At 50.2% G+C, this 21,799-nt stretch overlaps 1 protein-coding gene across 2 annotated transcripts in view; it reads left to right on the forward strand.

The window, feature by feature from the left end:
* Positions 1–21,799, forward strand: part of LOC106594551 (protein PALS2) — a 60,230-nt gene that overhangs the window by 20,934 nt on the left and 17,497 nt on the right. The window contains exons 3-5 of one of the 2 annotated variants that reach the window (XM_082959603.1): positions 931–1,016; positions 1,493–1,611; positions 5,467–5,619. In XM_082959603.1, coding sequence (XP_082815729.1) covers positions 1,495–1,611; positions 5,467–5,619 — 270 coding nt within the window. In that variant the 5' untranslated portion in view covers positions 931–1,016; positions 1,493–1,494. Of the gene's footprint in view, positions 1–930; positions 1,017–1,492; positions 1,612–5,466; positions 5,620–9,043; positions 9,075–21,799 lie in introns of those variants that run through there. The other variant, XM_082959604.1, reaches the window with a different exon arrangement.

The following is a 21,799-nucleotide window of genomic DNA, read 5'->3' on the forward strand; positions in this document are numbered from 1 at the left end:
GCAACGTGTACCTAAGCGATTATATGCAACGCAGGACAGGCTAGATAAACTAGTAATATCATCAACCATGTGTAGTTAACTAGTGATTATGATTGATTGATTGTTTTTTATAAGATAAGTTTAATGCTAGCTAGCAACTTACCTTGGCTTCTTACTGCATTCGCGTAACAGGCAGGCTCCTCGTGGAGTGCAATGTAAAGCAGGTGGTTAGAGCGTTGGACTAGTTAACCGTAAGGTTGCAAGATTGAATCCCTGAGCTGACAAGGTAAAAATCTGTCATTCTGCCCCTGAACAAGGCAGTTTACCCACCGTTCCTAGGCCGTCATTGAAAATCGGCCAAATCGGCGGCCAAAAATACCGATTTCCGATTGTTATGAAAACTTGAAATCGGCCCTAATTAATCGGCCATTCCGATTAATCGGTCGACCTCTAGTATTCACCCCTTTGCTATGAAGCCCCTAAATAAGATCTGGTGAAACCAATTACTTTCAGAAGTCACATAATTAGTTAAAGTCCACCTGTGTGCAATCTGTGTCACATGATCTCATTGGCCTGGTCAAAGCCCAGACCTCAATCCAATTTAGAATCTGTGGTATGACTTAAAGATTGCTGTACACCAGTGTAACCCATCCAACTTGAAGGAGCTGGAGCAGTTTTGCCTTGAAGAATGAGCCAAAATCCCAGTGGCTAGATCTGTCTAGCAAGTTGAGACATACCCCAAGAGACTTGCAGCTGTAATTGCTGCAAAAGGTGGCTCTACAAAGTATTGACTTTGGGGGGGTGAATAGTTATGCACGCTCAAGTTTTAGTTGTTTTTCATCTTAATTCTTCTTTGTTTCATGATAAAAAATATTTAGCATCTTCAAAGTGGTAGGCATGTTGTGTAAATCAAGTGATACAACCCCCCCCCCCCCAAATTTTTTTTTGAAGTTTGTAGAAACCATCTCAAGGATGATCAATGGAAACAGGATGTACCTGAGCTCAATTTCGAGGTTCTGAATACTTATGTAAAGAAGGTATTTCTATTTTTTTTTTGTTATAAATTGGCAAACATTTCTCAGCCTGTTTATGGGGCATTGTGTGTAGATTGATGAGGAAAGAAAATAAATATAATGTAATCAATTTTAGAATAAGTCTGTAACGTAACAATGTGGAAAAAGTCAAGGGTTCTGAATACTTTCTGAAAGCACTGTAGCTAGACATGACCGCCTGGTCTTCCTGATAGCTAAAATGTAAAAATGTAAAATGTAAAGCTAATTAGATCAGACAGGAAGTCCCACCATCTGTGCACATTTACAAACATTCTCTTGTCAGAACATCCTGGTTTGATGTTGATGTGTGTTCTTATGTACCAAATATGCCAGGTGTTGTGGGGGAAGACCAGAGGGAGGTGTTCATTTTGGGAGTGTTTTTCTTTTTTTTATCCCTACATGGAGCGGACCTTTGCTACCAAGTTTCTGAAATACCAGGCCGTTTTGTGTTTGTCCTCCAGCCATGCAGCAGGTGCTGGATAACCTGAGAGACCTGCCTCCCACCACGGGGGCCAAAGACATCGACCTCCTCTTCCTCAGGGGAATCATAGAGAGCCCTATAGTCCGCTCCCTCGCCAAGGTAACATACACACTCCATCATATCATCAATTAAGAGAGTAGAGAAGGAGGGGAGAGGAAAAGGCACTCAGCGCCACCATATAAATGTCTCCTCCATCTTGTCAGAACGGACTGTGCCAATAACGGCCATGAGTCAAACAGCAGCAGTCTGGAACGTTTTGGCCACGAGTGTTTGAATGTAGGGTATGGCCCATTAGCCAGCCAGTCTGCCAGGTCAAGGCACAACTTGCCAGCAATTTTAGTTGCTTGCAACCGAGTTGTTTCTTGATTGCTTGGGGAAACACCCCCCTGCAACCAATAAGCATCTCATCTGCAACTTGGTTGAATCCAGTTGAAACTTTGCAACTAGTTGCAAGCAACAGCCAATCAAAACAAACACTTTTGTCACATGATCCATTTGAAGGTTCGGAATTCCGACCCAACTGTCATGTCAACACAGCTATCCGCGCTGCGCAGAACAACCCGCGTTCAGGGTTGACAGAACAGAGACTAACACAACAGGAATTGTATACACATTATTTGTACATGGTTTAGCAGTCAATAAATGTAATTTCGAAGAGAAGCCAAACCTCTCTTTGACCAGTTTCAACTGAAATTGTCCACCATGAACTGTGCTAGCTTGGTTAGCTCGTTGTTAACTAGCTAGGTGTTGGTGTTTGCAGTGTAATTTTGTCTAGCTAGCTAGCTGTGTTGGTGTTTGCAATGTCCTTTAGGCTAAATTGTACAGGCTGCGTTTCTACTGTGTCCTTGCTGTTCCAATAACCAAACAGTTGGTCAACACTTTAGTGAAACCACAACGTAATGCAGCAGATCACATGGTTTGAGTTTAGAATTCTCAAACCATCAGCTTCAATTTGATTGGCTGTTGCATGCAATTTTAATCACATTTGAGTTGATTCATGTAACAGCAAAGTTGCTTGAGATTACGTCACTTGCAACTGCAACTAAAATTGTGTTAAAGTTGCTTTGTGTAACACCAGCCTAAGTCTCGGTGGTTACTGCCGGGTGCATGGAGTTAACAGCTGCACATCTATGTTTAACACTGCAGTGAAATGTCATCTACAACGTGTTTCAGAGGGCCAGCCATGTCACAGAGTCTGTAGAGGCCAGGGACCTGCCTAATTTATAAACCGCAGTGGTGTAAAGTACTTAAGTAAAAATACACTGCTCAAAAAAATAAAGGGAACACTTAAACAACACATCCTAGATCTGAATGAAAGAAATAATCTTATTAAATACTTTTATCTTTACATAGTTGAATGTGCTGACAACAAAATCACACAAATAATCAATGGAAATCCAATTTATCAACCCATGGAGGTCTGGATTTGGAGTCACACTCAAAATTAAAGTGGAAAACCACACTACAGGCGGATCCAACTTTGATGTAATGTCCTTAAAACAAGTCAAAATGAGGCTCAGTAGTGTGTGTGGCCTCCACGTGCCTGTATGACCTCCCTACAACGCCTGGGCATGCTCCTGATGAGGTGGCGGATGGTCTCCTGAGGGATCTCCTCCCAGACCTGGACTAAAGCATCCGCCAACTCCTAGACAGTCTGTGGTGCAACGTGGCGTTGGTGGATGGAGCGAGACATGATGTCCCAGATGTGCTCAATTGGATTCAGGTCTGGTGAACGGGCGGGCCAGTCCATAGCATCAATGCCTTCCTCTTGCAGGAACTGCTGACACTCCAGCCACATGAGGTCTAGCATTGTCTTGCATTAGGAGGAACCCAGGGCCAACCGCACCAGCATATGGTCTCACAAGGGGTCTGAGGATCTCATCTCGGTACCTAATGGCAGTCAGGCTACCTCTGGCAAGCACATGGAGGGCTGTGCGGCCCCCCAAAGAAATGCCAACCCACACCATGACTGGCCCACCGCCAAACCGGTCATGCTGGAGGATGTTGCAGGCAGCAGAACGTTCTCCACGGCGTCTCCAGACTCTGTCACGTCTGTCACATGTGCTCAGTGTGAACCTGCTTTCATCTGTGAAGAGCACAGGGCGCCAGTGGCGAATTTGCCAATCTTGGTGTTCTCTGGCAAATGCCAAACGTCCTGCACGGTGTTGGGCTGTAAGCACAACCCCCACCTGTGGACGTCGGGCCCTCATACCACCCTCATGGAGTCTGTTTCTGACCGTTTGAGCAGACACATGCACATTTGTGGCCTGCTGGAGGTCATTTTGCAGGGCTCTGGCAGTGCTTCTCCTGCTCCTCCTTGCACAAAGGCGGAGGTAGCGGTCCTGCTGCTGGGTTGTTGCCTTCCTACGGCCTCCTCCACGTCTCCTGATGTACTGGCCTGTCTCCTGGTAGCGCCTCCATGCTCTGGACACTACGCTGACAGACACAGCAAACCTTCTTGCCGCAACTCGCATTGATGTGCCATCCTGGATGAGCTGCACTACCTGAGCCACTTGTGTGGGTTGTAGACTCCGTCTCATGCTACCACTAGAGTGAAAGCACCGCCAGCATTCAAAAGTGACCAAAACATCAGCCAGGAAGCATAGGAACTGAGAAGTGGTCAGAGGTCCCCACCTGCTGAACCACTCCTTTATTGGGGGTGTCTCGCTTATTGCCTGTAATTTCCACCTGTTGTCTATTCCATTTGCACAACAGCATGTGACATTTATTGTCAATCAGTGTTGCTTCCTAAGTGGACAGTTTGATGTCACAGAAGTGTGATTGACTTGGAGTTACATTGTGTTGTTTAAGTGTTCCCTTTATTTTTTTGAGCAGTATACTTTAAAGTACTACTTAAGCAGTTTTTGGGGGGTATCTGTACTTTACTTTAAAACCTGTTTCTGCATCTGGGCTGTATGGGTGAGAGGTAGTGTGTACAGTACACTGTGCAGTTGTCCCTTGGTAGTATTTGATTCGATCTTTTTTCCTTTTGCAGTGGTGTAAAGTACTTTACTACTTTTAAAGTATTGTTACTAAAGTATTTTTTTGGGGTGAATCTCTACTATAGTAATCATATTTTTGACTACTTTTACTTCACTACATTCCTAAAGAAAATGTACTTATTACTCCATACATTTTCCATGACACCCAATAGTACTCGTTGTGTTTTGAATGCTTAGCAGGACAGGAAAATTGTCTAATTGACACACTTATCAAGAGAACATCCCTGGTCATCCCTACTGCCTCTGATCTGGCGGACTCACTAAACAGAGAACATTCCTGGTCATCCCTACTGCCTCTGATCTGGCGGACTCACTAAACAGAGAACATCCCTGGTCATCCCTACTGCCTCTGATCTGGAGGACTCACTAAACAGAGAACATCCCTGGTCATCCCTACTGCCTCTGATCTGGCGGACTCACTAAACACAAAGAAAAAATATGCGTTTAATGTTTAGTATTTTTTTTGTACCATCTTAGAAATGCAAGAGAAAGGCCATAAGGAGTAGTGTGTTTGTTTGTTTGTTGTGACATGCTGACATCTGGTGGACATTTACACTAGGTTCACTTTTCACAGGAAGAAAACTGACCAGGGCACGCATAAATCAAATCAGGCTTTATTTCTACAGCATGGAATGCAACACAATGTGCTTCATAGGAAAAAACAAATAAAAACTGAAATATTTCATATTTACTACACAACAAATGAAAGAATAAGAATAAAAACTGAACGACTAAAAAGCACCCAAAGGAAAAGCTCAACTTAAAAGATGTTTTAAGATCTCTTTTAAATATGTCCACAGTTTCAGCCCTCCTCAGGTTGTCTGGCAGGCTGTTCCAGAGGCTGGGGGCAGAATAACTAAACGTTGTCTCTCCATGCCTCTTGGTCCTAGGCGTTGGGATAGTTAAAAGGACCTGAACTAAATACTGTGTGTATTAATGTGTCTCTCTGCAGGCCCATGAGAGGCTGGCGGATGTGAAGCTGGAGGCTGTGAGAGACAACAACCAGCAGCTGGTCTCAGAGATCCTAGACTTCCTCACAGGACTGAGTAGTAGAGACGCCTCCGCTGAGGAACTAGCCAACATCCTCCAGGAACCACACTTCAAGGTACACACACACACCAATGTATACACCCACACCCCTATGTGTACACACTCACACCCCTATGTGTACACACCCACACCCCTATGTGTACACACCCACACCCCTATGTGTACACACTCACACCCCTATGTGTACACACCCACACCCCTATGTGTACACACCCACACCCCTATGTGTACACACTCACACCCCTATGTGTACACACTCACACCCCTATGTGTACACACTCACACCCCTATGTGTACACACTCACACCCCCATGTGTACACACTCACACCCCCATGTGTACACACTCACACACCCATGTGTACACACTCACACACCCATGTGTACACACTCACACCCCCATGTGTACACACTCACACAAGTATCGTTGAGTTGTTAGAGCTAGTCTGAGAGTAGACTAGAGAATGACTCTCCTGTCAGAGCTGTTTACAGAAACAATCACCATATTACTCCTGAAGTCTCTGCCTCTCTGTCTCTGCCTCACTGTCTCTGCCTCTCGCTCTCTCTCATTTCAATTTGCTTTATTAGCATGATGTAACAATGTACATGTTGCCAAAGTTTACTTTGGAGATTAACATTATTAAAATAAAAATCATAATCTCTTTCTCTCTGCCTCTCTCTCGCTCTCTTTCTCTCTGGTTGGAACTACACTACATGGTCAAAAGTATGTGGACACGTGCTTGTCGAACATCTCATTCCAAAATCGCAGGCATTAATATGGAGTTGGTCCCTCTTTGCTGCTATATCAGCCTTCACTCTTCTGGGAAGGATTTCCACTAAATGTTGGAACATTACTGCAGGGACTTGCTTCTATTCAGCCACAAGACCATTAGTGAGGTCAGCACTGATGTTGGGTGTTTAGGCCTGGCTCGCAGTCGGGGTTCCAATTCAACCCAAAGGTGTTCTATGGGGTTGAGGTCAGGGCTCTGTGCAGGCCAGTCATGTTCTTCCACACCGATCTTGACAAACTATTTCTGTATGGACCTCGCTTTGTGGACAGGGGCATTGTCCTGCTGAAATAGGAAAGGGCCTTCCCCAAACTGTTGCCACAAAGTTGGAAGCACAGAATCATCTAGAATGTAATTTTATGCTGTAGCGTTAAGATTTCCCTTCATTGTAACTAATGAGCCTAGCCCGAACCATGAAAAACAGCCCCAGACCATTATTCCTCCTCCACCAAACTTTACAGTTGGCACTATGTAGTGTTCTCCTGGCATCTGCCAAATCCAGATTCGTCTGTCAGACTGCTAGATGGTGAAGTGTGATTCATCTTTCAAGAGTGATTTTCCACTGCTCCAGAGTCTAATGGCGGTGAGCTTTACACCACTCCAGCCGACGCTTGGCATTGCGCATGGTGATCTTAGGCTTGTGTGCGGCTGCTCGGCCATGGAGACCCATTTCATGAAGCTCCTGATGAACAGTTCTTATGCTGACGTTGCTTCCAGAGGCAGTTTGGAACTCGGTAGTGAGTGTTTCAACCGAGGACAGACGATTTTTACGGCATTCAGCACTCGGCGGTCTTGTTCTGTGAGCTTGTGGCCTACCACTTCGCGGCTGAGACGTTGTTTGCTCCTAGACGTTTCCACTTCACAATAACAGCACTTAAAGTTGACCGGGGCAGGTCTAGCAGGGCAGACATTTGACGAACTGACTTCCTATGACAGTGCCACGTTTTAAAGTCACTGAGCTCTTCAGTAAGGCCATTCTACTGCCAATGTTTGTCTATGGAGTTTGCATGGCTGTGTGCTCGATTTTATAGACCTGTCAGCAACGGGTGTGGCTGAAATAGCCAAATCCACTAATTTGAAGGGGTGTCCACATACTTTTGTGTACAGTATCCATCAGACAGGACACTGTGCTTTCTGATGGTGTCAAGTTACCTGGATATTACTAAAGGTGTCCTGTAGTGGTCGATTTTTGGGGACCTGTCCTCTTTACTATTTATATTCCGTCTATCTGCAAAAACCTGTAACATTCATCTGTATGCAGATGACACTGTTATGTACGCTATTGCCCCTCCGGCTGACCAGGCTGTTGAAGCTGTAGTCTGATTTTGTCACCTAGCAGAAAGTCCTTGTTGATTTAAAATTGGTTCTTCATGCGGTAAAAACTAAATGTATGATGTTTTCTAATTCTCGTAGAAATACTTCAGATGGCTTACACATTTATGCAGTGGATGGTTCTTTCATCGAGCAGGTTCCTGCCTATAAATATCTGGGCTTTTGGATGAACAATAATTTGACCTAGATGAGCTAGTTTAAAGGAAAAATTCCACCACAAAACTATATTTTAGTATTTGTTTCATTAGTCCATTGTTGACATAGTCCCAAAAGGTTTTCAAGATATGTAACTTCCAAAATGCATAAACCATCCCTGTATGATGCATTTGACATGATATGGGGATGAATTCTGTATGTCAACACTGGACTAATAAAACAAATACCAAAAGAGTTTTCCTTTAAGAAGCTGATATTTTAAAGTAGGCTTCTTTTTATGTAAATAGATGATGCCTCTCCCTAAACAGCAGGAAGGAGATTTATACAGTCAACTCCTCCTGCCACTTCTTGACTATGGTGACACCATCCATGGGAGTGTAGCAGCCACTAATCTTAAACCATTGGATGCCGTCTGTCTACCGTAGCGTCCTTCACTTTATCACAGGTGACAGTTTTAATACGCATCACTGCATCCTGTATCAAAAGGTTGGCTGGTCCTCATTAAAGTCCCGTACATCACTTCTTTACTCTCTTTCTGTTGACAAAGCTTTACTGTAGAAGCTTCTGATCTAGCTCACTTCACTGTTACAACCCATTCACAGGGATGGTGAACTGTCCAGGTTCCACTAGTACGTACCGATGTAGGTGCCCTCCATTTTTGTAAAAGCCTGCAGAACGTCAGACATATTGACTCTCTGATGCCTCTACGGCAGTTAGAGCTGTAATACTGAATGTGTTTAAGGAGAACTGCAACTGTTTGGATTGAATAATTGTTTTTGTGGTGTTGGAAGCCGTTGTGTTAAGTTTGTCATTTGTAATAATATTATTATTAATAATAATAAATTGTTGTCCTCAGGGCACCATTGGTTATTAATAATCTGTCTTTGACTCTCACTCTCTCTGCCTCTGCTACTTGCCCCTCCTAGAGAGAAAAAAATAGCCTTTTCTGTCTGGACCAATGAGAAACTGCGGCCTGAGGGGGGCTATGTCCCTGGTCCAATGGGAGTGGAGGGGTCTAGTGGGGAGGTAGACACTGATTTCTGGGTTAGGGAGTTCTATCATGTGTGAACCAGATCTGTACTGATGCATGTTGCTGCTCTCTCTCATTGTCTTTCTGTGTTTCTCTCTCTGTCTCTCTGTCTCTCTCTGTCTCTGTCTTTCTCTCCTTCTGTTTTTCTCTCTGTGTCTCTCTGTGTGTGAGTCAGACATTCATCCTGTGATATGGCTGCTCTGCAGGTGAGAACTTAACAGTCTTGTTCCTCCTTTCCTTCCTTTGGGACTGATTCATGATTGTATTTCCTGCATGCTGCTTTTGGTCTTAAACATGCACTGGTTGTGTTGGAAGAAGTCTAGTCTATTTGTGAAGAAGAGCTGTGATTGGTTCATATACCTGGAGGGGCAGTTACCCAGTAGGCTGTGTGTTTCTCTCTTGTCATTTGGTAGTAAATCAGTGAGTGCTGCTTGACTATGACATGATGAAATAGTGTTGTTGAAGAGGAGGGTGTGGATACAGGTCTGTGTGATATGTTGGTGTGTCTTGTGATGTTGTAACAGGTGTGTACTTGATTAACAGTGTCACGTTCTTCCCTGTCCTTGTCCCTTACTGGGCTGCAACCAGGGATCCTCTGCCTCACAAACAAACATGACTACACACTAGACAACGTCTTAGCAGAACTGCTCTATAGAAATGTCAGCCATTGTTTTCACTTTTTTTATAGCGTGAGTGGAGACATGTTCAGCTGAGGAGTGAGGTTATGAATCCAACTCTTTTACTCTGTTTCCTTTCTGTGTGGTGATGTTTTTAGTTTCCCTGTTGGCTTAGTGTTCTACTGGAATAATACAGTCACTGTTCAATAATCATTTCTCCTCCAGTCTCTGTCTCTCTCCTCCAGTCTCTGTCTCTCTCTCCTCCAGTCTCTGTCTCTCTCTCCTCCAGTCTCTGTCTCTCTCTCCTCCAGTCTCTGTCTCTCTCTCCTCCAGTCTCTGTCTCTCTCCTCCAGTCTCTGTCTCTCTCCTCCAGTCTCTGTCTCTCTCTCCTCCAGTCTCTGTCTCTCTCTCCTCCAGTCTCTGTCTCTCTCTCCTCCAGTCTCTGTCTCTCTCTCCTCCAGTCTCTGTCTCTCTCTCCTCCAGTCTCTGTCTCTCTCTCCTCCAGTCTCTGTCTCTCTCTCCTCCAGTCTCTGTCTCTCTCTCCTCCAGTCTCTGTCTCTCTCTCCTCCAGTCTCTGTCTCTCTCTCCTCCAGTCTCTGTCTCTCTCTCCTCCAGTCTCTGTCTCTCTCTCCTCCAGTCTCTGTCTCTCTCTCCTCCAGTCTCTGTCTCTCTCTCCTCCAGTCTCTGTCTCTCTCTCCTCCAGTCTCTGTCTCTCTCTCCTCCAGTCTCTGTCTCTCTCTCCTCCAGTCTCTGTCTCTCTCTCCTCCAGTCTCTGTCTCTCTCTCCTCCAGTCTCTGTCTCTCTCTCCTCCAGTCTCTGTCTCTCTCTCCTCCAGTCTCTGTCTCTCTCTCCTCCAGTCTCTGTCTCTCTCTCCTCCAGTCTCTGTCTCTCTCTCCTCCAGTCTCTGTCTCTCTCTCTCCTCCAGTCTCTGTCTCTCTCTCTCCTCCAGTCTCTGCTCTCTCTCTCCTCCAGTCTCTGCTCTCTCTCTCCTCCAGTCTCTGTCTCTCTCTCCTCCAGTCTCTGTCTCTCTCTCCTCCAGTCTCTGTCTCTCTCTCCTCCAGTCTCTGTCTCTCTCTCCTCCAGTCTCTGTCTCTCTCTCTCCTCCAGTCTCTGTCTCTCTCTCTCCTCCAGTCTCTGTCTCTCTCTCTCCTCCAGTCTCTGTCTCTCTCTCCTCCAGTCTCTGTCTCTCTCTCCTCCAGTCTCTGTCTCTCTCCTCCAGTCTCTGTCCTCTCTCCTCCAGTCTCTGTCTCTCTCCTCCAGTCTCTGTCTCTCTCCTCCAGTCTCTGTCTCTCTCCTCCAGTCTCTGTCTCTCTCTCCTCCAGTCTCTGTCTCTCTCTCCTCCAGTCTCTGTCTCTCTCTCTCCAGTCTGTCTCTCTCTCCTCCAGTCTCTGTCTCTCTCTCCTCCAGTCTCTGTCTCTCTCTCTCCAGTCTCTGTCTCTCTCTCCTCCAGTCTGTCTCTCTCTCCTCCAGTCTCTGTCTCTCTCTCCTCCAGTCTCTGTCTCTCTCTCCTCCAGTCTCTGTCTCTCTCTCCTCCAGTCTCTGTCTCTCTCTCCTCCAGTCTCTGTCTCTCTCTCCTCCAGTCTCTGTCTCTCTCTCCTCCAGTCTCTGTCTCTCTCTCCTCCAGTCTCTGTCTCTCTCTCCTCCAGTCTCTGTCTCTCTCTCCTCCAGTCTCTGTCTGTCTCTCTCCTCCAGTCTCTGTCTGTCTCTCTCCTCCAGTCTCTGTCTGTCTCTCTCCTCCAGTCTCTGTCTGTCTCTCTCCTCCAGTCTCTGTCTGTCTCTCTCCTCCAGTCTCTGTCTGTCTCTCTCCTCCAGTCTCTGTCTGTCTCTCTCCTCCAGTCTCTGTCTGTCTCTCTCCTCCAGTCTCTGTCTGTCTCTCTCCTCCGGTCTCTGTCTGTCTCTCTCCTCCGGTCTCTGTCTGTCTCTCTCCTCCGGTCTCTGTCTGTCTCTCTCCTCCGGTCTCTGTCTGTCTCTCTCCTCCGGTCTGTCTCTCTCCTCCAGTCTCTGTCTCTCTCCTCCAGTCTCTGTCTCTCTCTCCTCCAGTCTCTGTCTCTCTCTCCTCCAGTCTCTGTCTCTCTCTCCTCCAGTCTCTGTCTCTCTCTCTCCTCCAGTCTCTGTCTCTCTCTCTCCTCCAGTCTCTGTCTCTCTCTCTCCTCCAGTCTCTGTCTCTCTCTCTCCTCCAGTCTCTGTCTCTCTCTCTCCTCCAGTCTCTGTCTCTCTCTCTCCAGTCTCTGTCTCTCTCTCCTCCAGTCTCTGTCTCTCTCTCCTCCAGTCTCTGTCTCTCTCTCTCCTCCAGTCTCTGTCTCTCTCTCTCCTCCAGTCTCTGTCTGTCTCTCTCCTCCAGTCTCTGTCTCTCTCTCCTCCATTCTGTCTCTCTCTCCTCCAGTCTCTGTCTCTCTCTCCTCCAGTCTCTGTCTCTCTCTCCTCCAGTCTGTCTCTCTCTCCTCCAGTCTCTGTCTCTCTCTCCTCCAGTCTCTGTGTCTCTCTCCTCCAGTCTCTGTCTGTCTCTCTCCTCCAGTCTCTGTCTGTCTCTCTCCTCCAGTCTCTGTCTGTCTCTCTCCTCCAGTCTCTGTCTGTCTCTCTCCTCCAGTCTCTGTCTGTCTCTCTCCTCCAGTCTCTGTCTGTCTCTCTCCTCCAGTCTCTGTCTGTCTCTCTCCTCCAGTCTCTGTCTGTCTCTCTCCTCCAGTCTCTGTCTGTCTCTCTCCTCCAGTCTCTGTCTGTCTCTCTCCTCCAGTCTCTGTCTGTCTCTCTCCTCCAGTCTCTGTCTGTCTCTCTCCTCCAGTCTCTGTCTGTCTCTCTCCTCCGGTCTCTGTCTGTCTCTCTCCTCCAGTCTCTGTCTCTCCTCCTCCAGTCTCTGTCTCTCTCTCCTCCAGTCTCTGTCTCTCTCTCCTCCAGTCTCTGTCTCTCTCCCTCCAGTCTCTGTCTCTCTCTCCTCCAGTCTCTGTCTCTCTCTCCTCCAGTCTCTGTCTCTCTCTCCTCCAGTCTCTGTCTCTCTCTCCTCCAGTCTCTGTCTCTCTCTCCTCCAGTCTCTGTCTCTCTCTCCTCCAGTCTCTGTCTCTCTCTCCTCCAGTCTCTGTCTCTCTCTCCTCCAGTCTCTGTCTCTCTCTCCTCCAGTCTCTGTCTCTCTCTCCTCCAGTCTCTGTCTCTCTCTCCTCCAGTCTCTGTCTCTCTCCTCCAGTCTCTGTCTCTCTCCTCCAGTCTCTGTCTCTCTCCTCCAGTCTCTGTCTCTCTCTCCTCCAGTCTCTGTCTCTCTCTCCTCCAGTCTCTGTCTCTCTCTCCTCCAGTCTCTGTCTCTCTCTCCTCCAGTCTGTCTCTCTCTCCTCCAGTCTCTGTCTCTCTCTCCTCCAGTCTCTGTCTCTCTCTCCTCCAGTCTCTGTCTCTCTCTCCTCCAGTCTCTGTCTCTCTCTCCTCCAGTCTCTGTCGTCTCTCTCCTCCAGTCTCTGTCTCTCTCTCCTCCAGTCTCTGTCTGTCTCTCTCCTCCAGTCTCTGTCTGTCTCTCTCCTCCAGTCTCTGTCTGTCTCTCTCCTCCAGTCTCTGTCTGTCTCTCTCCTCCAGTCTCTGTCTGTCTCTCTCCTCCAGTCTCTGTCTGTCTCTCTCCTCCAGTCTCTGTCTGTCTCTCTCCTCCAGTCTCTGTCTGTCTCTCTCCTCCGGTCTCTGTCTCTCTCTCCTCCAGTCTCTGTCTCTCTCTCCTCCAGTCTCTGTCTCTCTCTCCTCCAGTCTCTGTCTCTCTCTCCTCCAGTCTCTGTCTCTCTCTCCTCCAGTCTCTGTCTCTCTCTCTCCTCCAGTCTCTGTCTCTCTCTCTCCTCCAGTCTCTGTCTCTCTCTCTCCTCCAGTCTCTGTCTCTCTCTCTCCTCCAGTCTCTGTCTCTCTCTCCTCCAGTCTCTGTCTCTCTCTCTCCTCCAGTCTCTGTCTCTCTCTCCTCCAGTCTCTGTCTCTCTCTCTCCTCCAGTCTCTGTCTCTCTCTCCTCCAGTCTCTGTCTCTCTCTCCTCCAGTCTCTGTCTCTCTCTCCTCCAGTCTCTGTCTCTCTCTCCTCCAGTCTCTGTCTCTCTCTCCTCCAGTCTCTGTCTCTCTCTCCTCCAGTCTCTGTCTCTCTCTCCTCCAGTCTCTGTCTCTCTCTCCTCCAGTCTCTGTCTCTCTCTCCTCCAGTCTCTGTCTCTCTCTCCTCCAGTCTCTGTCGTCTCTCTCCTCCAGTCTCTGTCTGTCTCTCTCCTCCAGTCTCTGTCTGTCTCTCTCCTCCAGTCTCTGTCTGTCTCTCTCCTCCAGTCTCTGTCTGTCTCTCTCCTCCAGTCTCTGTCTGTCTCTCTCCTCCAGTCTCTGTCTGTCTCTCTCCTCCAGTCTCTGTCTGTCTCTCTCCTCCAGTCTCTGTCTGTCTCTCTCCTCCAGTCTCTGTCTGTCTCTCTCCTCCGGTCTCTGTCTGTCTCTCTCCTCCGGTCTCTGTCTCTCTCTCCTCCGGTCTCTGTCTGTCTCTCTCCTCCGGTCTCTGTCTGTCTCTCTCCTCCGGTCTCTGTCTGTCTCTCTCCTCCAGTCTCTGTCTCTCTCCTCCAGTCTCTGTCTCTCTCTCCTCCAGTCTCTGTCTCTCTCTCCTCCAGTCTCTGTCTCTCTCTCCTCCAGTCTCTGTCTCTCTCTCCTCCAGTCTCTGTCTCTCTCTCCTCCAGTCTCTGTCTCTCTCTCCTCCAGTCTCTGTCTCTCTCTCCTCCAGTCTCTGTCTCTCTCTCCTCCAGTCTCTGTCTCTCTCTCCTCCAGTCTCTGTCTCTCTCTCCTCCAGTCTCTGTCTCTCTCTCCTCCAGTCTCTGTCTCTCTCTCCTCCAGTCTCTGTCTCTCTCTCCTCCAGTCTCTGTCTCTCTCTCTCCAGTCTCTGTCTCTCTCTCCTCCAGTCTCTGTCTCTCTCTCCTCCAGTCTCTGTCTCTCTCTCCTCCAGTCTCGTCTCTCTCTCCTCCAGTCTCTGTCTCTCTCTCCTCCAGTCTCTGTCTCTCTCTCTCCAGTCTGTCTCTCTCTCCTCCAGTCTCTGTCTCTCTCTCCTCCAGTCTCTGTCTCTCTCTCCTCCAGTCTCTGTCTTCTCTCTCCTCCAGTCTCTGTCTCTCTCTCTCCTCCAGTCTCTGTCTCTCTCTCTCCTCCAGTCTCTGTCTGTCTCTCTCCTCCAGTCTCTGTCTGTCTCTCTCCTCCAGTCTCTGTCTCTCTCTCCTCCAGTCTCTGTCTCTCTCTCTCCTCCAGTCTCTGTCTTCTCTCTCCTCCAGTCTCTGTCTCTCTCTCCTCCAGTCTCTGTCTCTCTCTCCTCCAGTCTCTGTCTCTCTCTCCTCCAGTCTCTGTCTCTCTCTCCTCCAGTCTCTGTCTCTCTCTCCTCCAGTCTCTGTCTCTCTCTCCTCCAGTCTCTGTCTCTCTCTCCTCCAGTCTCTGTCTTCTCTCTCCTCCAGTCTCTGTCTCTCTCTCCTCCAGTCTCTGTCTCTCTCTCCTCCAGTCTCTGTCTCTCTCTCCTCCAGTCTCTGTCTCTCTCTCCTCCAGTCTCTGTCTCTCTCTCCTCCAGTCTCTGTCTCTCTCTCCTCCAGTCTCTGTCTCTCTCTCCTCCAGTCTCTGTCTCTCTCTCCTCCAGTCTCTGTCTCTCTCTCCTCCAGTCTCTGTCTCTCTCTCCTCCAGTCTCTGTCTCTCTCTCCTCCAGTCTCTGTCTCTCTCTCCTCCAGTCTCTGTCTCTCTCCTCCAGTCTCTGTCTCTCTCCTCCAGTCTCTGTCTCTCTCTCCTCCAGTCTCTGTCTCTCTCTCCTCCAGTCTCTGTCTCTCTCTCCTCCAGTCTCTGTCTCTCTCTCCTCCAGTCTCTGTCTCTCTCTCCTCCAGTCTCTGTCTCTCTCTCCTCCAGTCTCTGTCTCTCTCTCCTCCAGTCTCTGTCTCTCTCTCCTCCAGTCTCTGTCTCTCTCTCCTCCAGTCTCTGTCTCTCTCTCCTCCAGTCTCTGTCTCTCTCTCCTCCAGTCTCTGTCTCTCTCTCCTCCAGTCTCTGTCTCTCTCTCCTCCAGTCTCTGTCTCTCTCCTCCAGTCTCTGTCTCTCTCCTCCAGTCTCTGTCTCTCTCCTCCAGTCTCTGTCTCTCTCTCCTCCAGTCTCTGTCTCTCTCTCCTCCAGTCTCTGTCTCTCTCTCCTCCAGTCTCTGTCTCTCTCTCCTCCAGTCTCTGTCTCTCTCTCCTCCAGTCTCTGTCTCTCTCTCCTCCAGTCTCTGTCTCTCTCTCCTCCAGTCTCTGTCTCTCTCTCCTCCAGTCTCTGTCTCTCTCCTCCAGTCTCTGTCTCTCTCCTCCAGTCTCTGTCTCTCTCCTCCAGTCTCTGTCTCTCTCCTCCAGTCTCTGTCTCTCTCTCCTCCAGTCTCTGTCTCTCTCTCCTCCAGTCTCTGTCTCTCTCTCCTCCAGTCTCTGTCTCTCTCTCCTCCAGTCTCTGTCTCTCTCCTCCAGTCTCTGTCTCTCTCCTCCAGTCTCTGTCTCTCTCCTCCAGTCTCTGTCTCTCTCTCCTCCAGTCTCTGTCTTCTCTCTCCTCCAGTCTCTGTCTCTCTCTCCTCCAGTCTCTGTCTCTCTCTCCTCCAGTCTCTGTCTCTCTCTCCTCCAGTCTCTGTCTCTCTCTCCTCCAGTCTCTGTCTCTCTCTCCTCCAGTCTCTGTCTCTCTCTCCTCCAGTCTCTGTCTCTCTCTCCTCCAGTCTCTGTCTCTCTCTCCTCCAGTCTCTGTCTCTCTCTCCTCCAGTCTCTGTCTCTCTCTCCTCCAGTCTCTGTCTCTCTCTCCTCCAGTCTCTGTCTCTCTCTCCTCCAGTCTCTGTCTCTCTCCTCCAGTCTCTGTCTCTCTCTCCTCCAGTCTCTGTCTCTCTCTCCTCCAGTCTCTGTCTCTCTCTCCTCCAGTCTCTGTCTCTCTCTCCTCCAGTCTCTGTCTCTCTCTCCTCCAGTCTCTGTCTCTCTCTCCTCCAGTCTCTGTCTCTCTCTCCTCCAGTCTCTGTCTCTCTCTCCTCCAGTCTCTGTCTCTCTCTCCTCCAGTCTCTGTCTCTCTCTCCTCCAGTCTCTGTCTCTCTCTCCTCCAGTCTCTGTCTCTCTCTCCTCCAGTCTCTGTCTCTCTCTCCTCCAGTCTCTGTCTCTCTCTCCTCCAGTCTCTGTCTCTCTCTCCTCCAGTCTCTGTCTCTCTCTCCTCCAGTCTCTGTCTCTCTCTCCTCCAGTCTCTGTCTCTCTCTCCTCCAGTCTCTGTCTCTCTCTCCTCCAGTCTCTGTCTCTCTCTCCTCCAGTCTCTGTCTCTCTCTCCTCCAGTCTCTGTCTCTCTCTCTCCTCCAGTCTCTGTCTCTCTCTCCTCCAGTCTCTGTCTCTCTCTCCTCCAGTCTCTGTCTCTCTCTCTCCTCCAGTCTCTGTCTCTCTCTCTCCTCCAGTCTCTGTCTCTCTCTCCTCCAGTCTCTGTCTCTCTCTCTCCTCCGGTCTCTGTCTCTCTCTCTCCTCCAGTCTCTGTCTCTCTCTCTCCTCCAGTCTCTGTCTGTCTCTCTCCTCCAGTCTCTGTCTGTCTCTCTCCTCCAGTCTCTGTCTGTCTCTCTCCTCCGGTCTCTGTCTGTCTCTCTCCTCCGGTCTCTGTCTGTCTCTCTCCTCCGGTCTCTGTCTGTCTCTCTCCTCCGGTCTCTGTCTCTCTCTCCTCCGGTCTCTGTCTGTCTCTCTCCTCCGGTCTCTGTCTGTCTCTCTCCTCCGGTCTCTGTCTGTCTCTCTCCTCCAGTCTCTGTCTCTCTCTCCTCCAGTCTCTGTCTCTCTCTCCTCCAGTCTCTGTCTCTCTCTCCTCCAGTCTCTGTCTCTCTCTCCTCCAGTCTCTGTCTCTCTCTCCTCCAGTCTCTGTCGTCTCTCTCCTCCAGTCTCTGTCTGTCTCTCTCCTCCGGTCTCTGTCTGTCTCTCTCCTCCGGTCTCTGTCTGTCTCTCTCCTCCAGTCTCTGTCTCTCTCTCTCCAGTCTCTGTCTCTCTCCTCCAGTCTCTGTCTCTCTCCTCCGGTCTCTGTCTGTCTCTCTCCTCCGGTCTCTGTCTGTCTCTCTCCTCCGGTCTCTGTCTGTCTCTCTCCTCCGGTCTCTGTCTGTCTCTCTCCTCCGGTCTCTGTCTGTCTCTCTCCTCCGGTCTCTGTCTCGTCTCTCTCCTCCGGTCTCTGTCTCTCTCTCCTCCGGTCTCTGTCTCTCTCTCCTCCGTCTCTGTCTCTCTCTCCTCCGGTCTCTGTCTCTCTCTCCTCCGGTCTCTGTCTCTCTCTCCTCCGGTCTCTGTCTCTCTCTCCTCCGGTCTCTGTCTCTCTCTCTCCTCCGGTCTCTGTCTCGTCTCTCTCCTCCGGTCTCTGTCTCTCTCTCTCCTCCAGTCTCTGTCTCTCTCTCCTCCAGTCTCTGTCTCTCTCTCCTCCGGTCTCTGTCCTGTCTCTCTCTCCTCCAGTCTCTGTCTCTCTCCTCCAGTCTCTGTCTCTCTCTCCTCCAGTCTCTGTCTCTCTCCTCCAGTCTCTGTCTCTCTCTCCTCCAGTCTCTGTCTCTCTCTCCTCCAGTCTCTGTCTCTCTCTCCTCCAGTCCTGTCTCTCTCTCCTCCAGTCTCTGTCTCTCTCTCTCCAGTCTCTGTCTCTCTCCTCCAGTCTCTGTCTCTCTCCTCCAGTCTCTGTCTCTCTCTCCTCCAGTCTCTGTCTCTCTCTCCTCCAGTCTCTGTCTCTCTCTCCTCCAGTCTCTGTCTCTCTCTCCTCCAGTCTCTGTCTCTCTCTCCTCCAGTCTCTGTCTCTCTCTCCTCCAGTCTCTGTCTCTCTCTCCTCCAGTCTCTGTCTCTCTCTCTCCTCCAGTCTCTGTCTCTCTCTCTCCTCCAGTCTCTGTCTTCTCTCTCCTCCAGTCTCTGTCTTCTCTCTCCTCCAGTCTCTGTCTCTCTCTCCTCCAGTCTCTGTCTCTCTCTCCTCCAGTCTCTGTCTCTCTCTCCTCCAGTCTCTGTCTCTCTCTCCTCCAGTCTCTGTCTCTCTCTCCTCCAGTCTCTGTCTCTCTCTCCTCCAGTCTCTGTCTCTCTCTCCTCCAGTCTCTGTCTCTCTCTCCTCCAGTCTCTGTCTCTCTCTCCTCCAGTCTCTGTCTCTCTCTCCTCCAGTCTCTGTCTCTCTCTCCTCCAGTCTCTGTCTCTCTCTCCTCCAGTCTCTGTCTCTCTCTCCTCCAGTCTCTGTCTCTCTCTCCTCCAGTCTCTGTCTCTCTCTCCTCCAGTCTCTGTCTCTCTCTCCTCCAGTCTCTGTCTCTCTCTCCTCCAGTCTCTGTCTCTCTCTCCTCCAGTCTCTGTCTCTCTCTCCTCCAGTCTCTGTCTCTCTCTCCTCCAGTCTCTGTCTCTCTCTCCTCCAGTCTCTGTCTCTCTCTCCTCCAGTCTCTGTCTCTCTCTCCTCCAGTCTCTGTCTCTCTCTCCTCCAGTCTCTGTCTCTCTCTCCTCCAGTCTCTGTCTCTCTCTCCTCCAGTCTCTGTCTCTCTCTCCTCCAGTCTCTGTCTCTCTCTCCTCCAGTCTCTGTCTCTCTCTCCTCCAGTCTCTGTCTCTCTCTCCTCCAGTCTCTGTCTCTCTCTCCTCCAGTCTCTGTCTCTCTCCTCCAGTCTCTGTCTCTCTCTCCTCCAGTCTCTGTCTCTCTCTCCTCCAGTCTCTGTCTCTCTCTCCTCCAGTCTCTGTCTCTCTCTCCTCCAGTCTCTGTCTCTCTCTCCTCCAGTCTCTGTCTCTCTCTCCTCCAGTCTCTGTCTCTCTCTCCTCCAGTCTCTGTCTCTCTCTCCTCCAGTCTCTGTCTCTCTCTCCTCCAGTCTCTGTTCTCTCTCTCCTCCAGTCTCTGTCTCTCTCTCTCCTCCAGTCTCTGTCTCTCTCTCTCCTCCAGTCTCTGTCTCTCTCTCTCCTCCAGTCTCTGTCTCTCTCTCCTCCAGTCTCTGTCTCTCTCTCCTCCAGTCTCTGTCTCTCTCTCTCCTCCAGTCTCTGTCTCTCTCTCCTCCAGTCTCTGTCTCTCTCTCCTCCAGTCTCTGTCTCTCTCTCCTCCAGTCTCTGTCTCTCTCTCCTCCAGTCTCTGTCTCTCTCTCCTCCAGTCTCTGTCTCTCTCTCCTCCAGTCTCTGTCTCTCTCTCCTCCAGTCTCTGTCTCTCTCTCCTCCAGTCTCTGTCTCTCTCTCCTCCAGTCTCTGTCTCTCTCTCCTCCAGTCTCTGTCTCTCTCTCCTCCAGTCTCTGTCTCTCTCTCCTCCAGTCTCTGTCTCTCTCTCTCCGGTCTCTGTCTCTCTCTCCTCCAGTCTCTGTCTCTCTCTCCTCCGGTCTCTGTCTCTCTCTCCTCCGGTCTCTGTCTCTCTCTCTCCTCCGGTCTCTGTCTCTCTCTCCTCCGGTCTCTGTCTCTCTCTCTCCTCCGGTCTCTGTCTCTCTCTCTCCTCCGGTCTCTGTCTGTCTCTCTCCTCCGGTCTCTGTCTCTCTCTCCTCCGGTCTCTGTCTCTCTCTCCTCCGGTCTCTGTCTGTCTCTCTCCTCCGGTCTCTGTCTGTCTCTCTCCTCCGGTCTCTGTCTGTCTCTCTCCTCCGGTCTCTGTCTGTCTCTCTCCTCCGGTCTCTGTCTGTCTCTCTCCTCCGGTCTCTGTCTGTCTCTCTCCTCCGGTCTCTGTCTGTCTCTCTCCTCCGGTCTCTGTCTGTCTCTCTCCTCCGGTCTCTGTCTGTCTCTCTCCTCCGGTCTCTGTCTGTCTCTCTCCTCCGGTCTCTGTCTGTCTCTCTCCTCCGGTCTCTGTCTTCTCTCTCCTCCGGTCTCTGTCTCTCTCTCCTCCGGTCTCTGTCTCTCTCTCCTCCGGTCTCTGTCTCTCTCTCCTCCGGTCTCTGTCTCTCTCTCCTCCGGTCTCTGTCTCTCTCTCCTCCGGTCTCTGTCTCTCTCTCCTCCGGTCTCTGTCTCTCTCTCCTCCGGTCTCTGTCTCTCTCTCCTCCGGTCTCTGTCTCTCTCTCCTCCGGTCTCTGTCTCTCTCTCTCCTCCGGTCTCTGTCTCTCTCTCTCCTCCGGTCTCTGTCTCTCTCTCTCCTCCGGTCTCTGTCTCTCTCTCTCCTCCGGTCTCTGTCTCTCTCTCTCCTCCGGTCTCTGTCTCTCTCTCTCCTCCGGTCTCTGTCTCTCTCTCTCCTCCAGTCTCTGTCTCTCTCTCTCCTCCAGTCTCTGTCTCTCTCTCTCCTCCAGTCTCTGTCTCTCTCTCTCCTCCAGTCTCTGTCTCTCTCTCTCCTCCAGTCTCTGTCTCTCTCTCTCCTCCAGTCTCTGTCTCTCTCTCCTCCAGTCTCTGTCTCTCTCTCTCCTCCAGTCTCTGTCTCTCTCTCCTCCAGTCTCTGTCTCTCTCTCCTCCAGTCTCTGTCTCTCTCTCCTCCAGTCTCTGTCTCTCTCTCCTCCAGTCTCTGTCTCTCTCTCCTCCAGTCTCTGTCTCTCTCTCCTCCAGTCTCTGTCTCTCTCTCCTCCAGTCTCTGTCTCTCTCTCCTCCAGTCTCTGTCTCTCTCTCCTCCAGTCTCTGTCTCTCTCTCCTCCAGTCTCTGTCTCTCTCTCCTCCAGTCTCTGTCTCTCTCTCCTCCAGTCTCTGTCTCTCTCTCCTCCAGTCTCTGTCTCTCTCTCCTCCAGTCTCTGTCTCTCTCTCCTCCAGTCTCTGTCTCTCTCTCCTCCAGTCTCTGTCTCTCTCTCCTCCAGTCTCTGTCTCTCTCTCCTCCAGTCTCTGTCTCTCTCTCCTCCAGTCTCTGTCTCTCTCTCCTCCAGTCTCTGTCTCTCTCTCCTCCAGTCTCTGTCTCTCTCTCCTCCAGTCTCTGTCTCTCTCTCCTCCAGTCTCTGTCTCTCTCTCCTCCAGTCTCTGTCTCTCTCTCCTCCAGTCTCTGTCTCTCTCTCCTCCAGTCTCTGTCTCTCTCTCCTCCAGTCTCTGTCTCTCTCTCCTCCAGTCTCTGTCTCTCTCTCCTCCAGTCTCTGTCTCTCTCTCCTCCAGTCTCTGTCTCTCTCTCCTCCAGTCTCTGTCTCTCTCTCCTCCAGTCTCTGTGTCTCTCTCTCCTCCAGTCTCTGTCTCTCTCTCCTCCAGTCTCTGTCTCTCTCTCCTCCAGTCTCTGTCTCTCTCTCCTCCAGTCTCTGTCTCTCTCTCCTCCAGTCTCTGTCTCTCTCTCCTCCAGTCTCTGTCGTCTCTCTCCTCCAGTCTCTGTCTCTCTCTCCTCCAGTCTCTGTCTCTCTCTCCTCCAGTCTCTGTCTCTCTCTCCTCCAGTCTCTGTCTCTCTCTCCTCCAGTCTCTGTCTCTCTCTCCTCCAGTCTCTGTCTCTCTCTCCTCCAGTCTCTGTCTCTCTCTCCTCCAGTCTCTGTCTCTCTCTCTCCAGTCTCTGTCTCTCTCTCCTCCAGTCTCTGTCTCTCTCT

The sequence above is a fragment of the Salmo salar genome, chromosome 02, assembly GCF_965601325.2.
Source record: "Salmo salar chromosome 02, fSalSal1, whole genome shotgun sequence".
Taxonomy (NCBI): Eukaryota; Metazoa; Chordata; class Actinopteri; order Salmoniformes; family Salmonidae; genus Salmo; species Salmo salar.